The following is a 24,902-nucleotide window of genomic DNA, read 5'->3' on the forward strand; positions in this document are numbered from 1 at the left end:
AAGGATGATGAATTCATGGGTGCTCATTATATTATTACGCTTTATAAGTTATATATAATATTTTATATGCATTAAATGATTATTTAAAAAAATGTTTAAATAAGGAAAAGGTGGTAGAAAGTGTTATGGAAGCATGGGGGAAGGAATTGTTTACTACTTCCTAGAGGAAGAGGAGGAGTTAAGAAGAAATTCATTTAGTAGGTATGTCAGGGGTCCCACAATCACCCAGGTTCGATGATTGACTCAAGGACTCAGGATTCAGTATACAGTTACATTCATGGCTATAATGCATTACAGCCAAAGACTACAAAGCAAAATCAACAAAGTACATCAAATGGACAAGACAAGATAGTGGAAGGGCATTGAAGGCAGTGGGAACAGTACATGCAAAGGCAAAGAGCTGTGAAAGGATGCCCCAGTCAGGGAACAAACCACACTGCTGAAAAGTCCTTTCAGTATGGCCGAGCACAAGGTGCTTGGGAGAGTATCAGAAGAAGGGAGTGGATGGGGCACCTGGGTGGTTCAGTTAGTTAAGTGTCTGCCTTCAACTCAGGTCATGATCTCAGTGTGCAGTCCGCTTCCCCCTCTGCCCCTCCCGCTCTGTTCCTCCTCCCACCCCTCCACTCCTCTGCCCCTCCCTTTCCCTCTCCTGTTGCTCATCATACTCTCTCACTCAAATAAATAAAATCTAAAAAAATAAAAAATAAAAAAAAAGAAGTAGAAGAAGGGAGTGGAGAGGGAAGGAGAAAGACTTTATAATGGGCCTCTCATACCACAGCAGGACATTTTAACTTTTTAACTTTCTCCTACAAGCAACAGGAGCCATTAAGTATTGTCCATAAGGGAGTACAGTACAATCCCTGGCTATAATAAACAGCTTTTGTTCTCCAAAAATTAAAATGTTGAAATCCTAACCCCCAATGTGAGACTATTAGGAAGAGGGGCCTTTGGGAACTGATTAGGTGATGAGGGTAGAGCCCTTATGAATGAGATGAGTGCCCCTATGAAAGAGACCCTAGTGAACTCTCTCACCCCTTCCGCCATGTGAGGACAGAGGGAGAAGACGGCTGTCTATAAATCAGGAAGACAGTTCCCACCAGAGACCAGACACCAGATCTGCCAGTACTTTGATCTCGGACCTTCCAGCCTCCAGAACTTGAGAAATAAACTGTTGTTTAAGCCATTTGGTCTATGGTATTTTGTTACAGTAGCCCAAATGGACAAAGATACTGACATACAATGTAGTAGGCCCAAAATAAAGCCTGTTGATTCAATGTGACTCAAGTTACTATGCCAGTTCAAGATCTATACCCATTTCTTGGCAATCCTTCAGTGAAGATGGCAGAGCTTCACTGGATCATTTTAAGCCACTCTATAGGTGCCTGGGTGGCTCACTTGGTTAAGCATCTGCCTTAGGCTCAGGTCATGAACCCAAAGTCCTGGGAATGAGTCCCACATCAGGCTCCTTGCTCAGGGAGTAGCCTGCTTCTCCCCCTCCCTCTGCCTGCCACTCCCCCTGTTTGTGCTCTCTGTCAAATAAATAAATAAAATCTTAAAAAAAAAAAAGCCACTCTAGATTTCCTTGGATACATTAAACTAAACTAAGGCACTCTGACCCATAAGCAAATGCACAATTAATTGAAACTGGTTCTAGAAATTATGGGATCTAAAACTCTAGATCTAGAAAAATGGGGTTTAGCTTCACCAAGATGGAGACTAGAACCTAATATCAGTTTGTGAAATTATCAGAAAAATATAGCTTTCAGAATAAACTGGTAACAACTACCACTTACTTTGTGCCAGGCAATGTGGTAAGCAGTTTATGGAAATTATTTTGGTTAATCTTCATTTAAAGCAAGTATCATTTACTCGTTTTACAAATGAAGCAGCAGACTTACAAATGTTAAATAATTTACCTAATGTTGCATTGGTCAATGACTGCAGAATGGAGCAGCTGATGTCAAGCTGAGTATCTCATGACTTTAACTGACGGCCTGTTTATGTCTCAGAGATTATTGGGGTTAATCCCAATCCTGCTTGCCTCAGACATTATCAGGGTATAAGACATCACGGCCATCCGTTGCACCTCACAGGGCTCCGAATATTCAGCTCTCCTGCCCCAAGTGTGGCTCAGTAGGGCCTGGAATAGTGGAGTTCCCAGACCGCCACTGGGGTGATGAGAAGAAACTGCCTTATCTGTTTAGTCTAACTTGCCAAACAAATATGCTCATTTTTTAAGTGGGTTGTGACATGGAAAAAGTTGGAAAGCTCTACTTGAATCTAATTCTCCTCCTTCCCCTCCTCAAAACCCTCTGGAAATCCCAGTCTAGTGATCAGCAAACTCCCCTACACCCTCAGTCTGTCCTTGGAAAGGACATTTAAAACCTGGCATGTCCTGAAGACAATGCTTTCCTGCATCCCTGAAGACACTATAAAATGACCCATCCCGAGCAGTGGGCTAGGGTTGCAGCAAAGGTGTGTGTGTGTGTGCGTGCGTGTGGTCATCATCCCTCCCCACCTCTCCTGCCAACATAGCTTTGTCAGTTTTCCTCAAGAGCAAACCCTGCTGTTTTGGACCAATCTCAGATTCTGAGTCAAATAATGCTTGTACACCTCCTGTTAGTAAAACCTAATTTATGGTCACTTCTAACAACAAGAGATGTGTTCACAGAGCTGAGAAGTAGAAAATCTCATGATAGCATTCACTGGAGAGTAATCTAAATTGTTTTGAGCATCTAATCAGATTGGGAGCGAGGAGAGGGGGACTGTTTTTTGCTCCATTGTGTCAAATATATATGCTTGAATTCTGGGACTTTGACAAAAATGTCCTCTATACCTTTGAATTTCTAGCTGAATAACTCATGCTATGGAAATCTGGGCAACTAGAAACTTTATTTAAGATAAATAAGTATTGGTTTTTAGGCTGGTCATCTGGTATTAGCAAGAGGACATGGATTTGCAGTCTGAGGTCTGGTGTTCAAGCATGGGCTCTGACTTTAACTAGCTGGGTGATCCTCTCACAGATTCACCTCTCCCAGTCTGTTTCTTTATTGTCAAATAAGAAAGAATCCTTCATAGAACCACCTTAAGGATTAAATGTTATAATGTATGTTAAAGGTGCTTCGTAAACTATAAAACACTGCACAAACATCAATCATCTATTTATGAGTCAGGCCTGACACAGAGATGATGCAAAATATTTAGAGTATAAAGTAAATCCCACCAGTGAGCTGTGTCATCTCAGGCAAGAAACATCTCTGTCTCTATCTCTCTTTTGCCTCCTCTGATATCACTTCCCCCTAGTACACTGGGCTCCAACCATACTGTCCTTTTTCCTGTTCTTCAACAGAGCAAGTTCACGCCTGCCGCAGGGACTTTGGACCTGCTGTTCCCTCTTCCTGGAACATTCTTCCCCAGCTCTTTGCATGGTCTTCCACTTCTCATCAATCAGGTCTTAGGTAAAATGTCATTTCTTGAGAGGCTTTCTCTGACCACCCTGACTAATATTCCTTCCACATCATTCACCCAATACGTATTCCTGTTTCATTTTCTCCTTAGCTCTTATTACTATCTGTTGACTTGTTATTACACTCTCTTCCACTAGAATAAAAAACACTATACTAGAGCTGCCCTGTCTCTCTCGTTCACAACAGTATTCCAATGCCCAAAATAATATCTAACTCATAGTAAACTCTCAATAAGCATTTGAATAAATAAAGTTGAAATAAAGTAATTATATCAAAAGTTTCATTCATTCAACAAATATTTTTTATGTACCTAGGAGAGCCCAGGCTCTATTTCAAGGTGCTGGGGATTCAACTGAGAACAAAACAGACAAAAATCTCTGCTTTCTTGGGGCATGCCTACTAGTGGGAAAACACACAAAAAACAAGGTAAAAAGTAAAAACATACTGTATCTGACGTTAAGTGTTAAGGAGGAAAAATAATAATAAAGCAGGAAAGGAGGAAATGAAATGTGTGTGGAGTCGTTAAATTTTAGATAGGGTAGCCAGAGAAGGAAATAAGGATATACGGGGTAAGTGCATTCCAGGACGTCAGGGTAACTGGGACAGTAATGAAGGTGTTGGAGGCTGACACAATAGGAGATGAGATCACGGAGCTTAAGGCAAGTCAGACTGTATGAGTCCCTTTGGCCAAAACTAAGGACTTTGGCTTTTACCAAGAGTGAGATGGGAAACTGCTGGAGAGTAGGAGCATCAGGGTACCATGGTATGGCTTGTTATAAGATTGCTGGGGCTGCTGTGCTGAGAATACCTGAAGGGCAAGGGAAAGGACTAGTGAAGACGCCATAATAACCTTGCCAAGAGATAGTGGCTCGGAAAGACTGGGGGAGAAGCTGTGGGGATGGAAGATAAAATTTCAGACCTGACCGTTACATTGGAGAGTTTAAGGGGGAGGTCTGGGCTGGGAGTTAGAACTTGAAACTCAAATGTATCTATTATCAGCAGTAACCAGTAACCGAATCACGGAGATGGAGTCCTGGCTCTACCACATCCTGGTAGCAAACTGTTGAGTAAACTATTTCTAGGTTCTGGGCCTCAATATCCCTAACAGTACAACGTAGAGAATATTCCCACATAACAGGGCCTTCAAGAGAACAAAATGAGAAGTGTCAAAGGCTGACGGTGAGCAAGGTGAGACCCTTTAGCCAAGGACTGCACAAACCTGTCCCGGAGGGAGGCTGCTGTAAAACCAGCGACTGATTCAACTCCATAGCACTTAACTCCGAGGTCCCCCAGCAGCGATCAAAAAGAAGCGCCTGGGCCCGCACCGCAACGCGGGCTGCAGCGCCCAAACCTCGCGAGATTTGTTGGCCTGGCAAAGTCACCCTCCCACCCACATCTCGCGAGACCAAGCTTTATGAGGGGCTATCTGCCGGTTAGGGATTGCAGGAAAGATGGAGTATCCCGCGTTGGGCACCGTGGAGGCCGCGGATAGTGGAGGAGCCCGGCCATACAACAGCTCCGAGGAACGAGAAGGACGGGAACCGGACGGGCTGCGCTTCGACCGCGAGAGGGCGCGCCGCCTGTGGGAAGCAGTGTCCGGGGCCCAACCAGTGGGGAGGGAGGAAGGTGAGTCCGGGGACCTCAGAGGCAGCCTCACCCGCCGGCTCGTTTCACAGGGACTGGCGGAAGCGCGGGGCGGGAACGCGGACCAGCCCCCGGGTCTCCGGTCACACCCCCTGGCGCCCGGCCCGCCCCCTTGCGTGACGCGCCCCGGGACTTCTTGACTCGTGCACCCCAGCCGGGCCGGGTACCGTGGGCCAGCTCCTTCGAAAATTGAGGCTGCAGCAGCACATGAATGAAGTCTCCGCGCTCAAATGGTCCTGCTCATACTTAGGCCGCGGGGGTTTTTCCCCCTTCCGTTCTCACCCACCAGAGCGCAGCTCTTCCTAAACTCGAGGACTGTATTTCCTATCCGTGCCTTCTCGGAGACCCACAGAACCTGGCCCCTCACCATTTCTCCCTGACTCTTGGTCGTCCCAGTCTCCAGGTTCCCCCACCCCTGATGTCGCTTGCCTCCTTTCTCTCGTGTCCCACACTGCCAAGGACTTCAGAAGGCCTTCTTACGCCCTGTTCCTTCTGGCCTCGGTGTTTTCAACCTGGTTTACCCCTGTTTGTAGGTGTCTGGTCTCTCCTACTTGGTCCCTTTTATGAGATGGGGCCCAGGAGCCTGAGAAACTGGCTCCAGTTTCTTTGTATCCCATGCTTGTACCGAAGCTGTGGAGAACAGGATACACTGGGAGCCGCCTCTGGGCTGAAGCTTCCCAGCTTGCTCTGCGTTTGACCTGGCACTGGGTAAGATGGAGATGGAGGAGAATGGAAAGAGCTGCCCTGACCTGGTTGTGTGACCCTCTCTTCGTAGTCCTTAGCAGAGCTAGCTGCTTAATTCTAACCCAGAAGTACAAGAACTGTCTGGCCTTCTGTGCTAATCCTGTCAAGTAATCTGTAATAAAATCAGATGGTTTGTTTGCTTGGTAAGCAGACTAATCTTGGAAAATTTAATAGGTTGCTTGTGAATTGATTGCCCTGGGATAAAATGGAATTTTGACCATATCCAAGGAAGACATGTTTAAATTTGGGGTGGTACATAGACCTATACCCTTGTGTGTACTTCTCCAGTTTTAAAACTAGTTTAGTTAATATGGGCTCTTTGTCTGCCTCATAATTTAAAACTTGTTTGGTACAACACCCCCCCCCAAACACATCCCAATTTTCCTTTCACTAATTTAACAAACATTCATTGATACCTGCTCAGTTCCCAGGACTGGCTGGGCATCAGAGCTACAGAGACGAGGAAGATACTGTCCTTGCCCTGTTGGGGTTTACCGTCTAGTCCAGGAAGCAGACACCGAAACAGTTTCAGTATAATGTAACGGGGGCAGTGAAGAGGAATGTGTAAGAGTTGGTTGTGCACAGAGAAGGAGTGACCTTTGTCCTCCAGGGACAGGGAAGGACCTTAAAGCAGAGAACACAGCAGCTGTGCTCTAAAAAAATGAATTGCTTATGTGTGTGTGAATATACAGTGTCAGTTAGGACTCAGTTGATTTTCCTACTTTCCTCACTTTCCAATATTTATATGAGGTCTAGGTAGATACCTGTAACACCAAGTTCTACTCTCCTTGGTTTTTGTTTTGTTTTGTTTTTCTCTTAGCACTTTTATTGAGTTAAAATTTATATGCCGTAAAATTCACCCACAGTAACTGTACAGTATAATGATTTTTTAGTAAAAGTACAGAGTTGTGTTTTAGAATATTTCCATCACTCCAGTTAATACCTTTGTGCCTGTTTACATTAAATCTCCACTCTCACCTCCTGCCCTAGGCAACCACTGTCCTCTATAAATTTACCTTTTCTGAACATTTCATATAAGCAAAACCATACAATATGTAGTCTTTTCCATTTGGCTTCTCTCAGCATGTTTTTGAGGTTCAGCCAAGTTGTGCTGTGTTTTAGTACTGCATTACTTTTTGTTGCTAAATAGAATCCCATTGTATCGATCTTGCTTTTTTATCCTTTGACAGTCTCTACCTTTTGAGTGGGCTGTTTGGACTATTCACATTTAATTTCATTATTGATATGGCTAGATTTACATTTTCCATGTTGCTGTTTATTTCCTTACATTTTGTTCTTTCTTTTCTCCTTTACTGACTTCTTTTGTGTGAAGTATTTTTAGTGGACCATTTTAGTTTCTTTGTTAATATTTTTTTATACTTCTTTTTTTATTTTCTTAGTGCCCAAGGACTACAGGATGCATCTTTACTCATCACAGTGTACTTCAAATTAATACTACTAACTTAATTCTAGTAAATTATAAAAACATTCCTCTAATAGTGCTCCATTCCTCCCCCTCCTTTGTACTATTATTGTCATGTATATTACATTGATATATGTTATAAACCTAATTATTCGATGTCATAATTATTGATTTATACAATATGGGTTTTTTTTAAGATTTATTTATTTTAGAGAGAGGGCGCGCAATGGGGAGGGGCAGAGGGAGAGGAAGAGAGAATCTCAAGCAGACTCCGCTGCTGAGTGTGGAGCCAGATGCAGGGCTCGACATCTCACAAGCTGGAGATCACAACCTAAGCTGAAACCAAGAGTCAGGCACCCAACTCAGTGCACCACCCAGGCACCCTATACAATATGTCTTTTAAAGAAGTTAAGAGAAGAAATTAGGGGGAAAAATGTTTATCATGTCTTTTATATTAACCCACATATTTACCATTTCTGGTGTTCTTTTTTTCTTCCTCCGGATTCAAGTTACCATTTAGTACCACTTCCTTTTGGCCAGAAGGGCTGCTGTTAGTATTTCTTGCAAAGCAAACCTGCTAGCAGTTAATTCTCTGAGTCTTTATCTGGGAATGTCTTTATTTTGCTTCCAGTCTTAAAGAATAGTTTTTTAATATAACGTCTTTATTGATACATAATTCATATACCATTAAATTCACCTTTGTAAAACATACAATTCAGTGGTTTTTAGTATATTCAGAGAATTGTGCAACCATCACCACTGTCTAATTCCAGAACATTTTCATCACCCCAGAAAGAAACCCTATACCCTCTAGCAGTTACCTCTGGCAACTACTCATTCCCTTTCTGTTTTTATATATTTGCCTATTCTGGATGTTTCGTATAAACTGAATTGTATAATATGTGGCTTTTTGTGACTGGCTTTTATCTCTTAGCATAATGTTTGAAGGATAGTTTTGCTGGACATGAAGTTATTGGTTGACAGTTTTGATCTTCTCACTACTGTTCTTCCACTGCCCTCTGGCTTTCATTGTTGCGGATGAGAAGTTAAGTAATTAATCAAATTATTCCACTATACATGATGAGTCATTTTTCTCTTGCTACTTTAAAAGAGTTTCTGTCGTTATCTTTCTTTTAAAAAAAAAAAGTATTTATTTTAGAGAGAGAGAGAGAGCACAAGCAGGTGGAGGGGCAGAGGGAGAGAATTCTCAAGCAGACTCCCTGCAGAGTGCAGAGCCCAACAGGGGGCTTGATCTCATGACCCATGAGATCAAGACCTGAGCCAAAACCAAAAGTCAAACACTTAACTGACTGAGCTACCCATGTGCCCCGTCCTTATCTTTTAATAGTTTGACTATGATGGATCTGGGTACAGATCTCTTGGTATTCCTATTTTTGAGAGACTTGAGACCTTTTTTTTTTTTTTAAGATCTTATTTATTAATTTGACAGAGTGCACAAGCAGGGGGAGCGACAGGCAGAGGGAGAGGGAGAAGCAGGCTTCCCGCTGAGAAGGGAGCCTGATGTGGGGCTCGTTCCCACAAACCTGGGATCATGACCTGAGCCGAAGGCAGATGCTTAGCCACCTGAGCCATCCAGGTACTCTGAGAGACTTGAGATTTTTGGCTGTATGGATTAATGTTTTTCTTTAATCAAATATGGGGAGTTTTCAGACATTGTTTCTTCAAATATTTTTTTCCTACTCCTTTCTCCCCTGAGAGTCCCCATATATATTTGTTTGGTATGTTTTCTGTATCCCACAAGTCTCTGAGGCTCTATTCATTATTCTTCAATTTTTTTCCCTCTTTTCTTCAGACCAAATATTTCTATTGATCTATCTACAAGTTCACTGATTCTTTCTTCTGCTACTTTGAAACTGATGTTGATTTTCTCTCGTGAATTTTTCATTTCATTTATTATACTTTCAGCTCAACTCTGCTTTTTTGTTTTGTTTGTTTTATTTTTTGTTGTTTTTTGGTTTGTTTGTTTTTGAGAGAGAGAGCAGGAAGCAGAGTGGGAGAGGTAGAGAAAGAAACTCAAGCAGGTTCCATGCATGGAGCCCGATGCAGGGCTCAATCCCATGACCCTGAGATCACAACCAGAGCTGAAATCAGGAGTCAGATGCTTAACCTACTGAGCCACTCAGGCGCCCTTCAACTCTGTTTTATACATGTTCTGAGTAGAAAAAATTTTAACATCACATCATCAATACCATTACATTTGCTTTCTTCATGCATTTTTTCTAAAATTTGAGTTTTTTCAGACCATCAACAATATGGATTTACAGTAGATAGAAGTCCTGAGGCTAACTAATCTTAATGGGGCTGTCCAATTCATTCTTGTAGACCACCCTGCCCATTAGACTACCCTTCCTAACAAATCTGACCCACTAGTGGATTATAACCAGCTTGCTTTTACTGGGATCTTTTGTTGTATGCTGCTTTCTAACTATAACTGTACCTAAAAATCCACTACCTCCCAATAAGCCACAATAAGCAGATTACTAAATAGGTTACATCTCTCTCTGAGGACCATCTTCAGACAATTTTTGAACTTCTGTGGAGCTGAGTTGAAGATTCTAAGGCCACATATGGGCTCAAGGAATAGCAAGTCATTATAGATTAGCAGTGTTCACCATTAATTGAAATATAGGAAGTGGTTTAGTCATGCAGTGACCAGCTATTCTGGCCCTTAGTATCCTAAGGCTACTTAAGGCACATTTAAGTCACCCAAAGACAGCTGTAACTTGAATTGAGGTGTCATGATCATTTTGTCTCCCAAATACTACTACTCCTACATTCCTTAAGTTTATGAATTATCTTGCTTTTCTACACTAGCTCTCTCTGTCCATACTTCACTGACCCTGTGAAAATCAGCCCTGTGCTAGATCTCTCAGTCTCTGCCCTATACATCTTCTTGTTGGCTACAATATGGATATGAATCCAATCCTGCCAAACATGTCTTTTTTTTTTTTAAGATTTTTATTTATTTGTCAGAGAACACAAGCAGGGGGAGTGGCAGGCAGAAGGAGAAGCAGGCTTCCGCTGAGCAAGGAGCCCAATGTAGGACTCAATCCCAGGACCCTGGGATCATGACCTGAGCCGAAGGCAGACGCTTAACCAACTGAGCCACCCAGGCATCCCAATCATGTCTTATCATAGATTTGGAAGACAGAAATGCGTGAAGATCATATTCCTATCACTTTTGGCTATTGTCACTATCAAGAAAAGTAGAACTATGGAACTATGAGATCATCCTACATCAGTGTTCAGCATCCATTATCAAGCTTCATAGGCTGAGATGTGGGTTCATTGACAATGGAAGCTTCTTACTTTCAATAGGGTTGCAGTGGAGGCCTCTAGTTATAGCTCTTCTGTTGCAACAGTCATATATTGTTCCTAGAGACATTTATGAAGGCCCAACCAAGTACCTTCCGCCTTTCCAATGGTTTTCTAAGCATCTAATTTCTTATATCAAACCTGTCCCGTTCTGGGGAGGTAGTTGGTAGTTGGATTAAAGTTGTATGTGGAGGAATGCCTGGGTGGCTCAGTCAGTTAAGCATCCGCCTTCGGCAGGTCGCGATCCCAGAGTTCTGGGATCGAGTCCCCCATCGGGCTCCTTGCTCAGCGGGGAGCCTGCTTCTCCCTCTGCCTGCCACTCCCCCTACTTGTGCTCACTTTCTCTCTCTCTCTGACAAATAAATAAAATCTTTTTAAAAAATAAATAAATGAAAAAAGTTGTATGTGCATATCAAGACAATAGAGACACACATTCAGGCCACGTTCTCAGAATTCTTATAATTTGTGTAAGTTCTTTTTCCCAGTGTGGACCTTAGCTTCCTCCAACCTTGTAAACCTCTCATGGTTCTTGTGGGTCAGGAATTTAAGAAGGGCTTGACTGGACAGTTCTATCTCAGGGCTTGGAGGGCTCCAAGACTCAGTCCCAGGACCTCTTTCCTTTTCCATCTACACTAGGCATTCTCTTCCAGTCCATAGCCTAAAGTATGATTGATATACTTAATGATTCTCAATTTGTAATCTCCAGCTCCGACCTCTCCCTTGAGCTCCAGATGTGAATCTCCAACTGACTACTTGATATCTCTGCCCAAATATCTGATAGACCACTCGTGTTTAACATAGCCAAAGAAAAGTCTTAAATTCTCCTACAGGGGCGTCTGGGTGGCTCAGTCGTTAAACATCTGCCTTTGGCTCAGGGCGTGATCCTGGCGTTCTGGGATCAAGCCCCATGTCAGGCTCTTCTGCTGGGAGCCTGCTTCTTCCTCTCCCATTCCCCCTTCTTGTGTTCCCTCTCTCACTGCCTGTCTCTCTCTGTCAAAGGAATAAATAAAATCTTTAAAAAAAAAAAATTCTCCTACAAGGCTATCATCCTCCAGTTTTCGTCTCATCTGTTCAGTTGCTCAAGCTCAAAACCTCAGAGGTATCCTTGACTCCTTCCTTCACTCCCTCACATCCAATCTGAGAAATTACATATCAGATCTACTTCTAGAATGTAATTCCAAATCCATACACTTTTCTCTGTCTCAATTGCCAGCTTCCATTGGCATCCCCATACGGTCTGCTGACACAATCATCAAAGTAATCTTTTTGAAACATAAGCCAGATCTTGTTGCCTCTCATGGCACTAAAAACAAAATGCATAGTTCAAATTGTGGCTTTTGAGGCCTTATATTTGTTCAACATGATCTGGTAGGCCTTACACTGCTTCTCCAACTTTGTTTCCTACCACTTTTGTCTCATTCACCATGCTCTAGCCACACTGACCTCCTCTCCACTCCTTCAATATGCCAAACTCATCCCTGCCTCAGAGACCTGGCACTGTCTCAGGCTGGAACACTATTTCCCCCAGACCTCCTTATGGCTAATTCCTCGTAAGATGGTCTTCACTGACTATATTACCCCCCCTCCCCCGTTCTCTACCACTTACTTTGTTGTTGTTGTTGTTGTTTAAAGATTTTTTATTTATTTATTTGACGGAGAGAGAGCACAAGTAGAGCAGCAGGCAGAGGGAGATGGAGAAGCAGGCTCCCCGCTGAGCAGGGAGCCCAATGGTGCTCCATCCCAGGACCCTGAGATCATGACCTGAGCCCAAGGCATATGCTTAACCGCCTGAGCCAACCAGGCGCCCCCCCCTTTTTTAAAGATTATTAATTTACTTATCTGACAGTGAGAGCCACTTACTTTGTTTTCATAGCATTTCTCCCTCTCTGTCACTGTTTTGCTTTTTGTTTACTTTGTATTCTGTCTTACTTGTTGATATGGCCCCACTGCTGGCACATAGAAAGCATTCCAAATATATATTTGTGGACTGTGTGGATATACTCTCTAAGGTCAGAGAGGTGCATTTCATTCATTCAGCAGTTACTCACCAAGGCCCTGCTATGGGTCAGGTATTGTACTAGATAGCGGGATACAAAGTCATACATGGTTCCTGCCCTGTTTAGCCTTTGAGAGTCAGATTCTGAATATCTTTGAGAAAGAACCTCATCTTCTATAATTAAAAAGAAAAAAATCCAGCATCTCCAGGTCAGGAGAGAATGACTGGACTCTGACTCCTGGGTACCATCTCCCCCTTATGGGCTTTGCATTCTGAGGAGCCTCTCATCCTCCCTTTAAAATAAAAGCTCTGAGGGCACCTGGGTGGCTCAGTCGGTTAAAATAAAAGCTGTGGCCCAGATGTGTTCACAGACCCACTTCCCTTTGTTTCTCTGAACTCAGCTGAGGCTAGGAAGGTCTTTCACAAAAATTTACCAAGCACCATAAGAGAAAAATGGGGAAATAAACAGAGACTCTAAGGGCAGAAATACAGCCAGACAGCAGCCTTTCTGCCCAAAAGGGCTGGCATAGATAAGCTTTAGACCTTGCAGAGTAGGGAAAGTCACCTCAAAAGTTTCCTACTAAGAGGGACACATGGGTGGCTCAGTTGGTTAAGCATCAGACTCTTGGTTTCAGCTCAGGTGATGATCTCATGGGTCATGGGATCAAGCCCCACATCAGGCTCCCTGCTCAGCAGGGAGTCTGCTTAAAGATTCTCTCCCTCTGCCCCTCCCTCTCAAATAAATAAATCTTAAAAGAAAAAAAAAAAAGTTTCCTACCAAGAACCTCCCTCCAGGGCATCTTGACCACATTTTGGTCCAGAGTAGAAGATAAAAAAACGTGAGTTTGCTATTCCTTAACAGTTTTCTGAACTCTGCCTCTGCCTCAGATTACTGGTGTCATGATAGAACTCATGCCTTGTATGAAATTTTACTTCCTTCCCAAAGGTAAGGCTTAGTTCCTCAGGCCCAACAATTAAGAACAGTTAATGTCATGGTTTCCTACAGTGTAGAATTGTGTAATATGTTAAATGAATTGAGTGTTTCAAAGATCAAGAACAGTGAGAAAAATTTTAACGCTTATCAACTTCTAGAATAAGAAATATCTTAGGGCAGGGCACCTGGGTGGCACAGTCATTAAGCGTCTACGTCAATCGTTAAATGTCTGCCTTCGGCCCAGGGCCTGATCCCAGAGTCCTGGGATCGAGCCCCGCATCAGGCTCCCTGTTCCACTGGGAGCCTGCTTCTTCCTCTCCCACTCCCCCTGCTCGTGTTCCCTCTCTTGCTGGCTGTGTCTCTCTCTGTCAAATAAATAAATAAAATCTTTAAAAAAAATATATATATATATATATCTTAGGGCACCTGGCTGACTTAGTCCATGGAGCATGTGACTCTTGATCTTGGGGTTGTGAATTCAAATCCCACTGGACGTAGAGATTACTTAAAATCTTTAAAAAATATATATATATATATGTGTATATATATGTATATATGTGTGTGTATATATATGTATATATATATATACATATATATGTGTGTGTGTGTGTGTGTGTATATATATATATATATATATATTCCCCCCCACAGGTACAATCTAGAAAGTAATTAATTTTCTCAGAAATACAGGACCCAAAAAAGAATTTGACATATAACATTCACCATTTACAAGGAGCATGTACTAAGCCGGACATTGCACTAGGTGCTTTGCATGGAAAACCATAAGAATAATACATTCTATGAGATACATGTTACCAGTACGTAATCCCCCTTATTCATGGGGAATATATTCTAAGATCCCTACTGAATGCCTAAAACAGATGGTACCGAACCCTATATATACTATATTTCTTCCTTTACATACATACCTATGATAAAGTTTTGTTTAGAAATTAAGCACAGTAAGAGATTAACAATAATAACTATTAATAAAACAGAACAATTATAACAATATACTGTAGTAAAAGTTATGTGAATGTGGTATCTCTTTCTCAAAATAGCTTACTGTGCTGTACTCACCCTTGTGGTGATGTGAAATGATAAAATGCCTACATGATGAGATCAAGTGAAGCGAATGATGTAGGCATTGTGACATAGCATTAGGCTACTATTGACCTTCTGAAGATATGTGAGAGGGAAGATCAACTGCCTCCAGACTGTGCTTGACCCTGGGTAACTGAAATCACAGAAAGTGAAACTGCCAGTTAGGGGAGGACTTCTGTACTCCCATTGTAAACAGAGGAAAATCAAAGGATGGAAATTAAGTAATTTCTTTTTTTCTTTTTAAGATTTTCTTAATTTATTAGAGAGAGAGTGCCCGAGAGAAAAAGAGCCGGGAGAGAGGCAGAGTGAGAGAGAGAAGTAAGCTCCCTGCTAAGCAAGGAGCCTGACTTGAGGCTCCATCCCAGGATGCCAGGATCATAACCTGGGCCGAAACCAGACACTCAACCAACTGAGCCACCCAGGCACCCCGACATTAAGTAATTTCTATAAAATCACACGGTCACAGAAACAGCAGCAGGATTTGAACCTAAGTCAGCATGCCTGGGAGGCCCAAGTTCCTAACCACAATTTGTACCACACACGTTTAATTGATATTAGATAATAGTTTGTGTTTACTGTATAATAACAGGATTAATTTACCTTTTCTCATGAAGGTAAAATATCCAGCAGCACCTTCTAATTGATACTTATCCTCCAAAATTGCTTTTCAAATCTTCTGATTTATTCCAAAGAAACCAATTTTTAATGTTTCCTTAATAAAAAAACTCATGTTCTTTGCATACAAAAAGAATGTTCTAGTCTTAATAACTAAACCCCAGTACAATTTTCTAACCAAAACGGTGTGTACAGTTATACCAATGTAAATTTTTAACATCAGAAAATGCGGGGTGCCTAGCTGGCTCAGTCAGTAGAGCATGCAACTCTTGATCTCAGGGTTGTGAGTTTGAGCCCCGCAGTGGGTGTAGAGATTACATAAAAATAAAATCTTTTTTAAAATAAATAAATAATAAAATCAGAAAATGCTATTGATCTTTTAGTGGAATAAATGTGGGAGTTGCTTTATTTTTAATTCCACAGAAAATGTTCACAAATAATAAAACAGATACAGAATTTATTACAGTTTTTTTTAAATGAGTGATAAAATAATTCTCTTTTCAAGTCTTTCAATCTTTCTGATTCTATCTGGGCAGAAGTCTCAGTTGGGTGCTGTCATGTCTTAACACCTTTCTTCACAGCTGCTGCTCTCTTATTCTTTGTTAAGGAGAGCTCCAAGCCTCTGGTACCAGTGCCCGTCTAGAATTATTTCATTTTTATTGGTAGCTATTTAAGTTTATGATCTAAAGATTTCTTTTTAAAAGAATTTATAGCATGGTGATTGTAGTTAATAATGCTGTATTGTATATTTGAAAGTTGCTAAGAGAGTAAATCTGGAAAGTTTTCATCACCAGAAAAAGATTTGTAACTATATATGGTGACAGATGTTAACTAGATTTATCATGATGACCATTTTGCAATATATACAAATATCAAATCATTATATTGTACACTGAAACTGCTACAATGTTGTAAATCAATTATAACAAAAAAAAAATTTTACTCAGTAAAGAAAATAGGCTTATACAGAATTGTAAAGTAATTGTATAGGTGATATGAAAACATAGCATGGGGGTGCCTGGGTGACTCAGTTGTTAAGCATCTGTCTTCGGCTCAGGGTGTGATCCCAGAGTCCTGGGATCGAGCCCCACATCAGGCTCCTCCTATGGGAGCCTGCTTCTTCCTCTCCCACTCCCCCTGCCTGTGTTCCCTCTCTCGCTGGCTGTCTCTCTCTCTCTGTCAAATAAATAAATAAAATCTTAAAAAAAAAAAAAGAAAAGAAAAGAAAACATAGCATGAGTCATGAAATCATAGGGAAAGAATGACTAAGGTGTGCCGAGATATAATCGTATGACATTCCATTACTCAGTGCCTACATTTGAGACAGGGTTCAAAGACAATGCTGTTGAGGTAGGTTTTTAACTCAAAGATTTTTTTATTTTCCTCTCTGTAGTGGAACACATGATCCAGAAGAACCAGTGTCTCTTTACCAATACCCAGTGTAAGGTTTGCTGCGCCTTGCTCATTTCTGAGTCCCAGAAGCTGGCACACTACCAGGTATGCCATTGTACCTTTAGAAATACTCTACTTCCCAAAAAAAAAAAAAAAGAAAAGAAAAAAAAATAAATACTTTACTTTCCACACTCAGTGCCAAGCCCTCACTTCTCCCTGGCTTGCGCAATGAAGTGTATGTAATTCTTTCTTAGCCACCCAGACACTGCCACCATGCGTGTTGACTGTGACTTGAGGGTTGACTTAATTTTTCTGTGTCTCATTTCTCCCATCCAAATCAGGATCATCATACTTACATCTTCCCTTTCAGTATGGTATAGTAGAAAGTATGCACTTTGGTTTTAAATAGACCTGAGTTAGAATCACAACTCTGCTGCTCATCTGGGGCTAGAAACCTCACCATCTTCAGCCTTAGTTTCCTTATCTGTTAAGATAGAGATGATGGTAATTTTCTCATAGATTGCTGTAAAGGTTAGATTTGATAGCATGTAAAGTGCCTTGAACAGAGTAGTAGCTCAATAAACTAGGTTTCTTCCCCCACCTTCTCCTCCTCAAAAGTTTTTGTGAGGATGGATCAGATGAAATTCTAGTATTTTTGAGTGCCTTAGATATGAAATGGCATTTGGCTATTTTTGATCTTTTTCCTGGGTTCTTGCAGAGCAAAAAACATGCCAACAAAGTGAAGAGATACCTAGCAATCCATGGAATGGAGACATTAAAAGGGGAAACGAAGAAGCTAGACTCAGATCAGGTAATCCAGCTGCCATGTTGAGACTGCTCGCTTCCTGATGAAGCCAACAGGCAGGTTGGTGTGGTGGAAAAAAGGTGGGCTTTGAGTCCGACTGAATTGACTTCAAATCCTGGCCATGTTGTGTGACTTGGACAAGTCTTGTCCCTTCTCTGAGCCTTGATTTCTTCCTCCCTAAAAATGAGAATGCTAATATCAACTATCTTTTAAGATTTTACCAAACTAAAATGAGGGAAGGTTTATAAAAAGCACCAAACACAGAGCCTGGCACATAGTAGGGCTCAGTAAATGGAGCCATTGTTATGCATTACCACCCAGTGGTTTATTGGAGCAGGACAAGAAGCTGCTTATTCACTACTCAAGGAGAAAAAGGGGAAGGAAACCAGGCTGCTTGCTTTCTTGAAATGGGAGGGAAAGAGCTTAGTTCAGCACTTGAATGTTTTGAATAAACAAGTGGAAGAAACACCTTTCCAAATGCCTGCTCATGGGAGGCATTATTTTTGTTCCATGGGGGGTTGTTCAAATGTCATGGGATGAGAAGCCCACCAAAAAGGGCCCGATACCAGCTCTGCAACTTACTGGTTTGGTGACTTTGGGCAAATCACTTACGTCTCTGTACTTTACCCATAAAATGGAGATAATAATTCATACCTTTTAAGGGTATTATGAGGTAAAATTCCAATTCCTAGTGGATGCTCAGTGAATGAAAATTTACAGATTGCCTCCTATTATGGTGGCCGCAGGTTTGGAAGGGCCTTACTCATCCCTTCTCCAACGCGCTGGACCCATCCCCTAGTTGCCCTTCTGCTTATGATTTAGAATTCAGAAAGACAAGACCAACTCGATGACTCCAGACAAGTTACTTCACCTCTTTGTATCTGGATTACTTCAACCTCAGTAGTTCAAATGAAGTTACTGACATTCCCCTTTCTCTACAACAAATAATTATCTAGTCCAAAATGTCAGTAGTGCCAAAATTGTAAACTGCTCTTGGAATGAATACTTTATTCACAGATCAGACCTCAGAGAGGGACTGGGAGTGCTTAACATAGGCTTGAAATACATGGTTTTCTGGCCTAATCACAATCAACAGATAAAACCCAAATATCTGCTTCTTCAGCAAACCCTGAATATCTGCTATGTGCCAGATTCCAGCAGAGTGCTAAGGATAGGAAACAAAGATGAGTCCAATGGCCCATGCCCAAAGTCTCCTAAGCTGTGACACTGTCAGATTGAATGACAAGTGGTATGATAGAGGTCTGTTTAATGTACTCTGGGCATGCAAAGGTGGAACAAGATTAACTTTCTATACCCATACAGAACAGCTCGATAATTGTGTACTGAATGATTTTTTTTGAGTAATAGTCTCCCAGAAGTGATATATATGTATATGGGCCTTGAAGGCTAAGCAGATACATGCCAGGCAGGAAAAAAGGAAGATCATTCTAGGTAGCAGGAATAGCCCAAGCAAAGCAAAGAAGCAACAGAGAATAAAGTGGGGAATGGTTAGTAGAGCCTGCAATGAAGTACCTGGAGAAAGATCCAGAAAGGTAGGTTGGGGTTAGTGTATGAAGGGGGCCTGAAATGCCCATTCTTCTATGGGCAGTGGGGAACCATTGAAGATTTTCTGGCTGGGCAGTGGCGTGATCAGACCTGTGTTCTTTCTCCCAACCAGAAGAGCAGCAGAAGCAAAGACAAGAACCAGTGCTGCCCCATCTGTAACATGACCTTTTCCTCCCCTGTCGTGGCCCAGTCGCACTACCTGGGGAAGACCCACGCAAAGAACTTAAAGCTGAAGCAGCAATCCACTAAGGTGGAAGGTACTGGTTTTCCTGAGTAGTGCTATATCGGTACCCCTCCCATCCTCAGGGCACCAATGCCAGGTGCTCCCAGAAACACTCACTGGGGCCACGGACTTGGAGAGGTTGAACTACTTTTGAGAGTCCTTAAAAATATCAAAGTAGACCCAGCTTCAGTGAAATGCAGCCTCCGAGTTGTGCTCACCTAACCTCCCTTTCTTTAGTTACATCAGTTTTTCTCTGTAGAAGCATTTTAGCCCTGAGCTTTTGTCCTGACAAATAATTATAATTGGGGGGGGGGGGGCGCCTGGGTGGCACAGCGGTTAAGCGTCTGCCTTCGGCTCAGGGCGTGATCCCGGCGTTCTGGGATCGAGCCCCACATCAGGCTCCTCCGCTATGAGCCTGCTTCTTCCTCTCCCGCTCCCCCTGCTTGTGTTCCCTCTCTCGCTGGCTGTCTCTATCTCTGTCAAATAAATAAATAAATCTTAAAAAAAAAAAAATAATTATAATTGGGAGTGCCAGATTCCTCCAGGCCATACCATGAGACCATTCTATCTCCTACCTCTCCCACTTAGATTTTTCCCGCCCAGCTTCCACCTGCCCTTATTACCATGTGTTCCAAGTTGAAAGCTAAATCCTTGTCTTTTTTGTGTGCTCAGGTTATGCCCTGCTCACTTTAATCCTCAAAGCTGCCTGTTCTCCTCAAGACAGGAACTTGCTTTTCAAAGCGGGATACTTTAGTGCTGCCACTACTGCCCAGCAAGCCGTGTTTGCAACTGCCATGAATTCATTCCCAGTGCAGTGACTTCTGAAATAGTCCCCTTTATCTTGTCACCATGGTACTCAACCCTCACTCTCATCTCATTAACTCCTGACTTTCTGGAATTTTTAACCTGTGCTAACTACAGTTGGTCAAGAATGAAAGTTCTTTGATTTTTATTTCATTTTTTTCTTGGTAATTTTTGCTTCTTTATTTATTTTGGACCAAGAAGGAGACTAACTGTACTATTTATAATACTTATTATTCTTTTTTATAATACTGTATTATGAAAACAAGACAACAATGTTTTGGAAGACATTGAAGATAAGGTGAAAAATCACTCATAATTATACCCTCTTAACACACCCAAATCTAATTCATGCTATGAAACAACAATATGGACTTTGAGGTCATAGACATGCAGGCTTAAATCCTGGTGCTGCTATTTACCATCTGTATGACTTAACTTCTTTGTACCTGAGTTTCCTCACCTATAAAATGTTAATAATACTATCTAGTTTATGGGTTGTGAGGATGAAATAAAGTATATAAGGAACCTAGGACATAATAGATGCTCAGTAAATGACAGCTGCTGCTGTTAGTATTATCACCATCATCAAGGTAGCCAGCGAGTGGAATCCCCTTATGAAATGTAGTATTTGGTCAAGCATCCAACACCTGGAGCATGTCATTGGCCTTGCTTATGGTTTGTTCATCATTAAGTTATGCTAGTACAAATTGCTTTTGTTTAAAACTGATGTTGGGGGCACCTGGCTGGTTCAGTCAGTGCAGCATGTGACTTGATCTGGGGGTCATGAGTTCGAGCCCCACATTTTGTGTAGAGACTGCTAAAAAAAATGCATAAACTTAAAAAAAAAGTCGGTTTAAAACATCAGGCCTAGGGAAACTACCTTAAGAACAGAATTTTATAAGGTCATTTATCTTTATATGGATTGATCTTTTCCATAAATGGGAAAGTTCCCTGGAATATGCCAGGTCCCGAAGATTCCATACAAAGAGGTTATTTTCCATATTCATTTTCAGCCTTTGCCACATACAGATAAGTTTTTATATAGTCGTAATCAAAGTGCGTCTACCATTTGTATCCACGTACCATTTTACTTTTCACTGGATTTTGTAGTTTAAGCACATTTCCATGTTATTATGTGAGTGTAGAACTCTATTTCTGAAATTAAACATTTTTCTAATGTAAAAGTAATAGAAGCATGTTGTAGAAAATATGGAAAATATAGTTATATGAAAAGAAAACGTACCTATAATTTTGCCATTCAGGGATAACCACTGTTAACATTTTGGAGTACTGTTTCTCCTATAATCTTTTATTATGTGCATGTGTGTATATCTGTGTGTATAGTTGTTTTATGTATATCCAGATTAAATCCATATATATATGTGCATATAAACAGAATACTTTAAATGACCGTATTGTGTTTATAAAAATGATACTCACTATGCATACTCAGTAGGAGTAATTCTAGCACAAACAATGCAAAAAGTACAAAGAAGAAAGTAAAATATCCCCAAAAAGAGAAACACTATTAATATATTGGTGACATTTCCAAATATTAGTATACACATAAAGATTCTGCATATATCTTTTAACAATGATAAGATCATATTGTGTGTACTTTATATACTTTCTGTTTAATACAACATTTGTATTTCCCCATGTTACTAAAAACTTTTTCATAAGCATTTTAATGACTATATAATAGCCCATCATACCACATTTAACCATTCCTCTAATGTTGAATTTTCCCCTCCCCCTTTTTGGATATTTATAAGTAATAGTACAGCAAACATCCCTGTAGAAAACTCTTTCCATATTTCAAACTGTTTCCTGAGAGAAGACCCCCATAGTGATTTCTTGGCTGTCCATGAAGCAGTTCCTCCAACTTTACTTAACCATTTACCTCTGATGCTTCTCTTCAGTATCTTTTAAAGAATAACCTTTTTATGTCTTAACGACCATTATCGTCTCCCCTTTGTGATGTGAAAAATCTACATTCATTGTAGAAAAGTTGGAAAATACTGAAAAGCACCCTTTTACTCTATGCCTTTGGCCTTTTTTTCCATGCATCACCAGTATGTTTTTTCATTTGTTTATTTTACAAAATTGAGGACATAAGAAACAGATTGCTGTATAACCTGCTTTTTTTTTAACATAACACCACATATAGAATATTTTCTCATATATTAACTATTCTACAACATGCGCATTACTTTTCAAGTGACTTGCTAATAAAACAATGGACAGGGAAAATCATGGTCAGGAAAATTGAGATTCCTATGCTGGAAAACCATTGTGAGAAAAGCCAGGAGTTTCCTCTGGCTTGCTAAAAATCCTCAAAACTTCCCCCATTGTGGGGCGCCTGGGTAGCGCAGTCGCAGTCGTTAAGCTGCCTTCGGCTCAAGGCATGATCCTGGCGTTCCGGGATCAAGTCCCACATCAGGCTCCTCGGCTGGGAGCCTGCTTCTCCCTCTCCCTCTCCCCTGCTGATTTCCCTCTCTCGCTGGCTGTCTCTCTGTCACATAAATAAATAAAATCTTTAAAAAAAAAAAACTTCCCCCATTGAAGTGGTCCCGGGATGAACAAGCATCTGAGCCATCTGTCTGAGTGCTGCTAAGCCCCACTTCTCTTCCACCATTGGTGGGGGTTCTACACCACATTTTTAAAGCAGCGGTTACTAGGTTGACAGCATTCTAGACACATGGACGCATTGGCGAGTCTTGGCATCCACTTCATAAAGCAGCAGTCTGGCCTGCCATCGGTATCGGGACTTTTGTTGACCCACAGGGGCTTGTGCATCTACCTATAACAGATTCTAATTAACTGAATTCATTGACCAAAGCCAGGGATGTTTTCTGAAGGTGAAAGCATGAACTGTGGCCCTCAGGTTACCCTACCACATTTTGGCAGCCTGGCATAGCAAAGACAGCATAGTCTTTAGGGTCACACAGGCAGGTTCACTCACTAGCAGGATGATCTTGGACACGTCGCTTTACCCATCTGACCCTTGGTTTTTCTCTATAATGTGGCACAATGATACCTATCTCATGGATAGTTCTGAGGACCAGAGGAGGAAATAATATGTACAAAGCATATAACTAAAGGTCATTGTTATCCCCTCTCTCCCCTACTCAGCCTAGAAGGCAGTGTAACCCAAAAGGCCTCCCTAGTACGGTTGCCTTTTCTAAATGACCCTGCAGGTCCTCAGGCCCTCAGTTGCTACATCTGTGCATTGGCTCCCAGCTCTGTAACTAGGGCACTTTGAGGATGGGAATAAAATACCCAAGTTTCTTGTCCCACTTTTTGTGAAGTTCTCAGGAATTCTGAGGGATGAAAAGACTACAAACCTGTACATTTCTAGTCTATTGTAATTTGGCGGCTTGATAGCAAAAGCCTCCTCAGAATAGGAGAAAATCAGGATTCATGTACCTGAAGTAGGGGAAGCTGCTGACCAAGTAGCTGGTCTTTGAGCTCCCCCAAATCTTCCCAGTTTTCCCAGTTAGAGAAGTCTTTCCCTGTGTGATTCGCACAGACAGTGCCACATCTGCAAGTGTGTTAGTGACCCTTTCTTTCCATTCAGCATTCTGAAAAGAAAGCTTGGCACCTTCTGGGTCTTTTCATTGTTTCTGTTTGAACTCTCTCACCGCAGCTCTGTCGAAACGCCTTACAAACCCTTTCCTTGTGGCCTCCACCTTAGCCTTGCACCAGAATAGAGAGATGATAGACCCAGACAAGTTCTGCAGCCTCTGCCATGCGACTTTCAACGACCCTGTCATGGCTCAACAACATTATGTGGGCAAGAAACACAGGAAACAAGAAACCAAGCTCAAACTCATGGCACACTATGGGCGGCTGGCAGACCCTGCTGTCACTGACTCATCAGGTAAGGGGGCCCAGCTCACATCCAGAGCTGGATCAGGGCATGACCACTGGAGTTCCCCAGACTATCAAGGCTATGCCCTTTCTTCCTGACATCTCCTAAAGCAGGCGTTGCAAACTCAAATGGCTATAGAAACCAGACAGGACATTTAAATGAGTGAAAGAGCCAAGAGGGGATTTGATGAGCTGAAGAGTACATGCCTCTCCTAGGCAGCTCCAGCTAGTTACTACCATATCTTCAGTTTTTCAAAAGAATCTAGAAAGTCAGATTTCTTTAAGAATTCCCCTCATTTTTAGGGGCGGCGGGCTGGCTCAGTCAGTAGACCAGGTGACTCTTGGTCTTGGGGTTGTGAGTTCAAGGCCCATGTTGGGTGTAGAGATTACTTGAAAATAAATTCTTAAAAAAAAAAAAAATTCCCCTCAGTTTTAAATGTGCTACCAAATTTTAAAAATGTTAAACCCTGTGTGAGTCAAACCTGTCTGCAAGCCAGGTTTGGGTCAAGGGCCACCAGTTTGCAACCTCTGATTTAAGCTCCCTGTCATCCACATTCCTGTGTGAAGACCTCAGGGCCCCTCATCTCTCAGCAACTCAGGCCTGCCTATATCCCTGCGATAGGGTGGTGAAGGATACCACTCTGACTCAGAGAACATTAGTTTTTCCCTGACTTCAGGATGCCAGTCAGCGGGCACCTGGGTGGCTCAGATGGTTAAGCATCTGCCTTCAGCTGAGGTCATGATCCCAGGGTCCTGGGATCAAGCCCCGCATCAGGCTCCCTGCTCGGCGGGGAGCCTGCTTCTTCCTCTCCCTCTACCATTCCCCTTGCTTGTGCTCTCTTGCTGTCTTTGTCAAATAAATAAATAGAGTCTTAAAAAAAAAAAGATGCCAGTCAGCATCATGGGAGTAAGCATTCATGAAAAGTTAAGAACCCTTCCCATCATAGTAACTACTTATGGCTTATAGTAAGAGTGT

The 24,902-nt window shown here is 41.8% G+C and overlaps 2 protein-coding genes across 9 annotated transcripts in view; one reads left to right on the forward strand and one right to left on the reverse strand.

The window, feature by feature from the left end:
- UIMC1 (ubiquitin interaction motif containing 1) overlaps positions 1-4,842 on the reverse strand; it is a 132,303-nt gene extending 127,461 nt beyond the window's left edge. The window contains exon 1 of one of the 2 annotated variants that reach the window (XM_026511040.4): positions 4,687-4,842. In XM_026511040.4, coding sequence (XP_026366825.1) covers positions 4,687-4,735 — 49 coding nt within the window. In that variant the 5' untranslated portion in view covers positions 4,736-4,842. The remainder of the gene's footprint in view (positions 1-4,686) is intronic. The other variant, XM_026511038.4, reaches the window with a different exon arrangement.
- A 13-nt stretch (positions 4,843-4,855) lies between these two features.
- ZNF346 (zinc finger protein 346) overlaps positions 4,856-24,902 on the forward strand; it is a 31,938-nt gene continuing 11,891 nt past the window's right edge. For 2 of the 7 annotated variants that reach the window (XR_007191154.2, XM_026511045.4), the window contains exon 1: positions 4,879-5,093. Coding sequence is in view for 4 of the 7 variants with exons in the window: in XM_026511045.4 (XP_026366830.1) it covers positions 4,919-5,093 (175 nt within the window). In the remaining 3 variants the exon portion in view is untranslated. Of the gene's footprint in view, positions 5,094-16,656; positions 16,761-17,373; positions 17,467-19,138; positions 19,284-23,702; positions 23,937-24,902 lie in introns of all 7 variants that reach the window. The other 5 variants (XM_026511041.4, XM_026511043.4, XR_003319561.4 and 2 more) reach the window with 5 other exon arrangements.

The sequence above is a fragment of the Ursus arctos genome, unplaced genomic scaffold (assembly GCF_023065955.2).
Source record: "Ursus arctos isolate Adak ecotype North America unplaced genomic scaffold, UrsArc2.0 scaffold_15, whole genome shotgun sequence".
NCBI classification, from domain to species: domain Eukaryota; kingdom Metazoa; phylum Chordata; class Mammalia; order Carnivora; family Ursidae; genus Ursus; species Ursus arctos.